The sequence below is a fragment of the Pongo pygmaeus genome, chromosome 13 (genome assembly GCF_028885625.2).
Source record: "Pongo pygmaeus isolate AG05252 chromosome 13, NHGRI_mPonPyg2-v2.0_pri, whole genome shotgun sequence".
Taxonomy (NCBI): Eukaryota; Metazoa; Chordata; class Mammalia; order Primates; family Hominidae; genus Pongo; species Pongo pygmaeus.
The window spans coordinates 73,595,241-73,604,805 of NC_072386.2; the positions used below are offsets into that span (position 1 = coordinate 73,595,241).

Here is a 9,565-nt window from a genome sequence, read left to right on the forward strand (position 1 = left end):
ACAAAGTGAAACTGTCTCTACAAAAAGATTTTTAAAATAAAGTAAAATACATTTTAAAATAAGACAGTTTCATTCTGCCCTAGTGCCTAGCACGGTAACCTAGACACTGCAGATGCTCAATAAATATTCACTGGAGGGGGAAAAAGAAAACATTATTTGCATGGTCAATAATCAAAAAGCTGATCCAGAATTGGTGTCCTATACAGACATTCTGGGAAACAGAAAATGCTCACTAAAACACCAAAAAATAAATCCAACTTTTTTTTTTTTCTTTTTGAGACAGAGTCTAGGTCTGTTGCCCAGGCTGGAGTGCAGTGGCACGATCTTGGCTCACTGTAGCCTCTGCCTCCCAGGTTCAAGCGATTCTCTGCCTCAGCCTCCCAAGTAGCTGGGATTAGAGGCATGTGCCATGACGCCCAGCTAATTTCTGTATTTTTAGTAGAGACAGGGTTTCATCAATGTTGACCAGGCTGGTCTCAAACTCCTGGCCTCAAGTGATCTGCCTGCCTCGGCCTCCCAAAGTGCTGGGATTACAGGCGTGAGCCACCGCGCCTGGTCTGAAATGATATTTTACATTGTTAAATGCAAAAAGAAAGTTACAGAATCACAGGTATAATATCTTATTAAACAAACAAAAACCCAAAAAACTACACAAGTGAGTAATATGCATCAAACTTATTTCTTTGGGGTGAGAGGAGCTGTCACTTGTTTAATTTCTTATGCATCCCTTGCAATCCTTCTTATAATAAATATTTCTTTAATTTTAAAAAATTAATTTTAATTTTAAAAAAGTAGAAAGAAAACACCATCCAAAATGTTCTTAATGGTCCTCTATTTCTTCTGATAGAGGGAATTTTAGAGCAATAGATAACTTCAATAACTTTTTCCCTTACAAAATTAAAATAGTACTCATGGTCTCTTAATAATAAAAAAAAAGTATAGCTATAATTAAGTCACCAGCATCTGAACATTTATAACTCCTATTGGTATAAAGCACATAATGGGTCATTAGGATTATAAAACATTTGCCAATCAAAAAACAAAAAAACCCTACAATCCTAAAAGCCACAATTTACACTAGAAAAACTGAATTCTTTTTATTGTAAGACGCTGAAACAATCTAGTATCTGTGATCTCCTAATCCTGCAGAATATACAGATTTTTTTCTTTTAGTTGGAGAGTATTGGCCTCTTAAGGCTTCTCCATTTTAATCTTTGGAATAAAGATTTCCTGAAACTACACAACCACCCTCTGAGCCACCTCCCATCCATGCCATGTAATGAGAGAAGTTTCTTTTTTAAATTTTTTTTTTTTATTGTTTCAGCTCATATCTGAACAGCTAGAGAAAAGTTTCTGAAAGCCATATATTTTACATTTGTGAAATATGAAAATAGAAAAATATTGAGAGCCACTATTCATACAGAGAATACTAACTAAAACTTTAGACAATGATGCATATGTGCACTACTCAAAAGTTTGCTTTTAGTGGAAAAATATAAATACAGTAAACAATCTTAACAGAGGACTTGGCTGTCAATTCCCCTACTCTATTACCAGACACTTAACTAAAATGATTTCCAAGGTTCCCTTCAGCTCTACATGAGATCCTATGATTCCATCTTTTCCAAACTATAATTATAAGCAGGAGAAATTATGTCCTATTCAGAATTTAAAAAAGAAATCTGGCTAGAATATGAAAAAAAAAGATACTTTACATAATAAATTTTTCCTACGGTCCCTAAGTCCTGATTGTGGGACTCTTAATATTTACAACTGGCTTGTTAAAGAATGCAAAATCTGATCATGTTAACTCATTTATCTCTATTTTAAATTCTGTTCAAAATAACAAGGGCTGACCACTGAAAACTATTTTAAACTTCTTTCCTCAAGCAAATATAATCCTAAGTTAGATTGCTTAATGAAACTTCAATATTTAAAAACAAATCTTTCAAAGATGATGATCTTATTATCACATTTGATTACATTATTCATTCCTTCACTATTCAATCAATATGCTAAACACCTACCATGTATCAGGTATTGGTCATATTTTAGCTTCTTTGTAGCGTCACAAATAAAAGTCAGAGTATGAGAATCTTACCAATATGGCCTCCTCCAATGGTGTATGTCTTCCCAGATCCAGTTTGTCCATAGGCAAAAACAGTTGCATTATAGCCCTCAATGAGTGACAACACTAGGGGCTTTATACATGTATTATAAACTTCATCTTGAGTGGAATTTTTGCCAAAAACAAAATCAAAAGTGAAGACTCTATCTCTCCCAATGATAACTTGCTGGCTGTTTGGAATAACTCTCACACAAACTTGATGATTATGAAGAACTTCTTTGCAAAGCAGAGGTCTAATTCTTACAGCAACTTTTACTGGTATTTCTTCCATGGCAACTTAGATTTTACTAAATAGATTTTCTATTTAATGTTCAGTATCTAGTGTGAGAGACTTCCATCTTATGTAAGATCTGGATTCCTGTGTATCAAAAATAAAAAGCAAATTTTAATTACTGATTCCTTGTATCCCAATAAACTAACGACCTTCTAAAGCAAAGTCAATTAGAACAGGTTTTGTTCCAATACAACATAGTTACAAAGAGTAAACCTGTCTTGTAAAATACATCGTAAATTTGTAGACAAAATAGTATGTCTTGGGTTTGCTTCAAAATAATCTAGGTGTGGGGTCCATGAGTTGATAAATGATGAAGCTAGGTGGTAAGTACATGGGATTCCATTGTGCCTTTATTTCTACAGTTATAATGTTTCCCAGTTCATTAATCTAAATATTAAATAACCAGGGAGTTAGAAAATTAAGGCAAGGAGATAAGTAAGGAACTGTACACACATTTTTTTGTTTGTTTTTTGGGATGGAGTCTAGGCTGGAACACAGTGGTGAGATCTCGGCTCTCTGCAACCTCTGCCTACCAGGTTCAAGTGATTCTCCTGCCTCAGGCTTCTCGAGTAGCTGGGGTTACAGGCGCCCGCCACCACGCCCGGCTAATTTTTGTATTTTTAGTAGAGACAGGGTTTCGCCATATTCGCCAGGCTGGTCTCAAACTCCGAACCTCAGGTGACCCGCCCGCCTCGGCCTCCCAAGTGCCGGGATTACAGGCGTGAGCCACCGCGCCCAGCCTGTACATGTGTTAAAAACAAACATTAGTACTAGATTTTATAGCTATGCATTGAAAAATAGCATCTCCTCTTTGCCACAATTATTAGAAATAAATCCATGAAAATAGTTTTAAGAATTTCAATAAGTCAGTATAAATTTAAAACTAAATTTTTATTCAAAAATAATCAAAACTAACAGAAAAACTGCTTTTTCTACTTCTAAATATTATGTTGTACTTATTTCTGAAGATCTCTGCTAGAATTAATAAATTAAAAATTAAATTGTTGGCTGTAGTTTCCTGGCTAAAAATATATATAAATAAATAATTGGTAACTACATTTACAATGAACACTTTTTTTTTTTTTTTTTTGAGACGGAGTCTCGCTCTGTCGCCCAGGCTGGAGTGCAGTGGCGCGATCTGGGCTCACTGCAAGCTCCGCCTCCCGGGTTCACGCCATTCTCCTGCCTCAGCCTCCGGAGTAGCTGGGACTACAGGCACCCGCCACTATGCCTGGCTAATTTTTTCTATTTTTAGTAGACATGGGGTTTCACCGTGTTAGCCAGAACGGTCTCGATCTCCTCACCTTGTGATGCGCCTGTCTCGGCCTCCCAAAGGGCTGGGATTACAGGCGTGAGCCACCGCGCCTGGCAGAACACTCTTTTTTTAAAAAATATATATATATTTTATTATACTTTAAGTTCTAGGGTACATGTGCACAACGTGCAGGTTTGTTACATATGTATACATGTGCCATGTTGGTGTGCTGCACCCATTAACTTGTCATTTACATTAGGTATATCTCCTAATGCTATTCCTCCCCCCTTCCCCCACCCCACAACAGGCCCCGATGTGTGATGTTCCCCTTCCTGTGGCAGAACACTCTTAAAAATAAATTTAAAAAACAATTCCATTTACAATAGCATCAAAAAGAATAAAATACTTAGAAATAAATTTAACAAAAGATGTGTAAAACATATAGTCTGAAAACTATAAAATACTGTTAGAAGAAAGCACAAGATGTACATAAATGAAAAAACATCTCATGTTTATGAATTGAAAGATATATTAATATGTCAATATTCCCCAAATTGATCTACAGACTCAATGCAATACCTATCAAAATCTCAGCTGACTTAGTTGCAGAAATTGACAAGCTGATCCTAAAATCACAGAAAAACTCAAGAGACACAGAATAACCAAAACAATATTGAAAAAGAACAAAGTAAGAGGACTCACACTTTCCCAATTTCAAAACCAAACAACAGTAATCATGATAGTGTGGTACTGGCATAAGGACAGACATATAGATCAACAGAATAGAATTGAGAATCCAGAAATAAACCCTCACATTTATGGACAATTGATTTTCAACAAAGGTGCCAAGACAATTCAACTGAAGTATAAGAATAGTCTTTTCAACAAATGGCACTGGGACAATGGATAAAATAATGAAGTTGGACTCCCTACCTCATGTCATATAGAAAAGTTAACCAAAAATGGATCATAGACCTAAACATAAGAAGTAAAACTACAAAACTCTTAAAAGACAGGAGTAACTCTTTATGACCCTGAATTTGGCAATCATTTCTCAGATATGACACCAAAAGCAATAAAATAAAAAATACCAATTTGAACACTACACATTGTATACATGTACTGAAAAACCACAATGTACCCCATAAATATGTACAATGATTGTGTCAATCAAAAATAATAATAAAAGCAAAAAATAAAGATGAAGTATAGATTAAAAAATAAGTAAGACCCAGCCTGGGCAACATAGTGAGACGCCATGTCTACAAAGAAATTTTTTTTTTCAATCAGCTCAGCATGGTAGTATGCACCTGTGGTCTCAGCTACTCGGGAAGCTAAGGCGGGAGATTGGCTTGAACCCAGCAGCCGGAGGTTACAGTGAGCTGTATCTGCACCACTGCACTATAACGTGGACAACACTATAACGTGGACAGCAAAGCAAGAACTTGTCTCAAAGAGAGAGAGAAAGAGAGAACGAGAGAAATTGGGGGAGGGTGGGACGGGGAGGGAGAGGAGGGAGGGAGGGAAGGAAAAACGACATCAAAATTAAAAACTTTGTGCCTCAAAGGAAACTACCAAGAAAGTGAAAAGACAACTCACTGAATGGGAGAAAATATTTGCAAGACATATATCTAACAAGGAACTTGCAACTAGAATATATAAATATTATAACAAAAAGTTCTTTAAAAATTTTAAATAGGCAAAGCATCTGAAAAGGCAGTTCTTCAAAGAAGATATACAAATGAATAATGAGCACATGAAAAGATGCTCACCATCATTAGCTAACAGGAAAATGCAATCAAAACCACAATGAGAGGCCAAGTGCGCAGTGGCTCATGCCTGTAATCCCAGAATTTTAGGAGACTGAGGTGGGAGGATGACCTGAGGTCAGGAGTTCAAGACCAGCCTGGACAACATGGTGTAACCCCATCTCTACCTAAAATACAAAAGTTAGCCAGGCGCAGTGGCTCAAACCTGTAATCCCACCATTTTGGGAGGCCGAGGTGGGAGGATCACTTGAGGTCAAGAGTTCGAGACCAGCCTGGACAACATGGTGAAACCCCGTCTCTACTAAAAATACAAAAATTAGACGGGCATGGTGGTGGGCGCCTATAATCCCAGCTACTAGGGAAGCTGAGGCAGGAGAATTGCTTGAACCCAGGAATCAGAGGTTGCAGTGAGCTGAGATCGAACCACTGCACTCCAGCCTGGGCGATACACCAAGACTGTCTCAAACAAACAAACAACAACTACAATGAGATACCAATCCACATCCACTAGCACTGCTATAATAAAAAAGACAGATCATAAGTGTTGGCAGGGTATAAAGAAATTAGAACCCTCATACATTATTGGTGGGAAGGTAAAATGGTACAGCCACTTTGGAAAACAGATTGACATTTCTGCAAAAAGTTAAACATACAGTTACCTCTTGACCCAGCAATTCCACTCCATCACTTGATCCAGCAATTCCACTCCCAAGAGAAATGAAAACATTGTGTTTGCATAAAAACTTATATACAAATGTTCAGTTTGGGAAGGACAAAGCTTATACTAAATTTAACAAGTAATCTATGACAATGTTTAAGTGCAGATGATGAAAAGTAATGAGTTTGAGGTGAGGCTAGGTTCTTTGGAGAAGCTGCTGAGTCTTGAAGATTACCATTAAGTAACACAGACAACTAGACTGAAATAACATTTTATTAATAACACTAATAACAGTGAATTGATAATATTCACTACCCTTGAAAAAAAAAAACCGTGGCCCAGCACGGTAGTTCACATCTGTAATCCCAGCACTTTGGGAGGCCAGGGCGGGTGGATCACTTGAGCCCAGGAGTTTGAGACCAGCCTGGGCCACATGGAGAAACCCTGTCTCTACAAAAAATCAAAAAATTAGGCAGGCATGGTGGCGTGCGCCTGTAGTCCCAGCTACTCAGGAGGCTGAAGCGAGAGGATCCCTTGATCCTGAAAGGGTCGAGACCCTGTCAAAAACAAAACAAAATAAAACAAAGCTCTGCAATGGTACTCTGCATTTGTAATTCTGTGAATAGATGGCATGAAGAGGATGACAACAAAAAACATTTACATCACTCTTCTAAAAGCCCACTGAGAATAAAAAAAATCAGGTCCCTTGGGCTGTAAAATCCCAAAACAGAGTCAACAAACTATCTTTAATGGCTAAAACAAAGAGATACACCTAACCTTAGCAGTTTTTAAATCATTCTAATGAATTTTACACTGGAAAAAAAAAAAAATGCTCATGTGTTTGATAAATCCTTTCTTGGATCTTAAAGAACTCTACAATCATTTGGTACTGGAAACTTTTCCAACACAGGAATGCTGAGTTAATTCTTCCAAATGTCTCTGAAGACCAACATTTGAAGTTACCATACAGATTAGTTTATTTCTTTGTATGCCATCAAATTAAAGCAAAACTCGTGGACTATGTTAAGCCAAACCTAAGTGCTTCCAATGAATTTGCTAATAAAAAATGCCAAATTGGGATATTCTCATTTGTTGGGGTTTTTTTTGTTTTGTTTTTGAGACAAGGTCTGGCTCTGTCACCCAGGCTGGAGCGCAGCGGCACCATCTCGGCTCACTGCAGCCTCCGCCTCCTGGTTCAAGCGATTCTCGTGCCTCAGCCTCCAAAGCAGCTGGGATTACAGGCACTACGCCCGGCTAATTCTTGTATTTTTAGTAGAAACGGGGTTTCACCATGTTGCCCAGGCTGGTCTCGACCTCCTGGGCTGAAGAGATCCGCCCGCCTCGGCCTCCCAAGGTACTGGGATTACAGATGTGAGCCACCGTGCCCAGCCTCATTTCTTGGGGTTTTTAATGGTAATATCTATAAACAATTTGGTTATAAAGGCAACTGAAACTTATTCTAAGCATTAAAAAAATAATAATAATGGAGCCGGGCACGGTGGTTCACGCCTGTAATCCCAGCACTATGGGAGGCCGAGGCAGGTGGATAGCTTCAGCCCACGAGTTCCAGACCAGCCTGGGCAACATGGTGAAACCCTGTCTCTACTAAAAATACAAGAATGAGCCAGGCTGTGGTGACGCACCTGTAGTCCCAGCTACTTGGGAGGCTGAGGTTGGAGGATCGCTTGAGCCCGGGAGGTTGAGGCTGCAGGGTGCCATTGCACTCCAGCCTGAGTAACAGAGCGAGACCCTGTCTCAAAACAAAACAAACAAACAAACAATAATAATGGTCTACAAACATAGGGCTTGTAAAACATCAATATACAAGAAATAAAGTTTTTACACAATCCATAGCACTTATACTTCAGATTCTGATCAATTATAGTCATCAGAAACATACGTATTATGTCGCCAATATATGATAAAAAAAAAAGGCGAAATCTGATTGGCTGGTCGTATTTAAGTATACTCAATGGGTTTTTGAAATCTGAGCAAAGGCAAGAGAAATATTGAATCCCTCATGTCATGTCACTGGTCAGGAATGAGTGTCTCCAAAAACCGTTGCCATCCCGTACCCTTGATTTCCCAGAAAGCAGTGGTTGTCTTAAATGTGTGGTTTGTTAATTATTTTCATAAAAAACTTCCCAGTAGATGGATAGTAAATCGCATACGGAGCTCAGAAAAGGCCCCAAATGCGTAAAGAAGACAAAAGAGTACAACAGAAGGGCAAACAACAAGGATTTTCAACACTGGAGACTTAAAAGGTGTTACTTAAAAGGTGTTTCAAAGAAAGAATCTGGGCGCTTTGCTCTTTACAGTCACCTGCTTCCGAGGGAGGGAGCTCTCGGGCTTGAATGCGCCCAAGTTTCAACCTCTACGGTGGGAAACGCGCCCAAGTTTCAACCTCTATGGTGGGAAATGCGCCCAAGTTTCAATCTCTACGGTGGGAAAAAGACGCCTGCGACAAAACAAAGCGCTCGGTGGTGGTGGCCCTCGCGTCGCACCCCGCGCCGTACAGCGACACGAGACGAACACAGAGTGCGCTCCGAAGGGCCGGGTCCCGCGTTCCGGTCGATCGGTGTTCTCCGGGACCCGCTCCTCAGGGCTGACCCAACTTCCTCCGGAAGAGGCGCTCTGCATCTAGTCGCTCGCCGGGCTCCCAACCCCGACCCCAGACCCCTCGGACGCCCCCAAAGGCCTCGCTGGCGCCCCAACCGCCCACCCTCCGCTCCCTCCCCGCGGAGGCCCCGACCCCAAGCCGGTGCCTACTAGTCCCAACGGCGGGCTGGGGGCGCGGGCGCGGCAGGCTGGAGGGCGGGCACCGCGGAAGGGAGGGCGCCCCACTTCCCCGCACCGCCCGGCCAGGCCCGCCGCGCACTGACCGGCTCGGGACACCCCAGGCCCCTGGCGGCGAGCGCTGGACTCCTCAACTTCGCTCTGCCACACCGCGCAGCCGCCGCCCGCGTCTTTTGTTGTCGCGTGTTCTCCTGGCAACCGGCGAAGCCCGCCTCCCGCCGCGTCCTGGCCCCGCCCCCGATCCTGGTCACGCCCCCAAGCCCGCCGCGCAGGAGTCCTGCGTCCCCAGGAAGTCCGCAAAGGGCCAGCCCCTGGGCTTGCCTGCAAACCCGAGTTGTGTCCCACCAACGCGCTGGGACCGGTCTGTGAGGCCTGAGCGCAAGCATCTTTCCACAGGTTCGTGAAATGAGTGAGAACGATTCCACACTGTGTTTCAATATCTTAGCTACCAATTCAGTTTATTTTTATTTTTATTAAGTAAAACTTGCCTAACATAAACCATCTTAAAACTCACAATTCAGTGGCGTTTAATGCATTCACAGTGTTGTGCAACCATCACCTCTGTATATAGTTCAGAAACATTTTCATAACCCCAAAAGAAAATCCCCAAACCAGTTAGCAGTCATTCCTTCTGGTTCCCGTCTCCCCACAGCCCCAGCCAGCCACTAATCTACTTTGTGACTCT

General features: G+C 41.1%; 1 protein-coding gene across 11 annotated transcripts in view; it reads right to left on the reverse strand.

Annotated features, from left to right (window-relative positions):
- The window catches only part of KIF27 (kinesin family member 27), an 89,551-nt gene extending 80,408 nt beyond the window's left edge, over positions 1-9,143 (reverse strand). For 4 of the 11 annotated variants that reach the window (XM_063649633.1, XM_054501652.2, XM_054501658.2 and 1 more), the window contains exons 1-2: positions 8,967-9,081; positions 2,102-2,486 (exon numbers count right to left, since the gene is read on the reverse strand). In XM_063649633.1, the coding sequence (XP_063505703.1) occupies positions 2,102-2,399 (298 nt within the window). In that variant the 5' untranslated portion in view covers positions 2,400-2,486; positions 8,967-9,081. Of the gene's footprint in view, positions 1-2,101; positions 2,487-7,727; positions 7,835-8,406; positions 8,547-8,966 lie in introns of those variants that run through there. The other 7 variants (XM_063649635.1, XM_063649634.1, XM_054501654.2 and 4 more) reach the window with 6 other exon arrangements.
- Between the last annotated feature and the right edge of the window lie 422 nt (positions 9,144-9,565).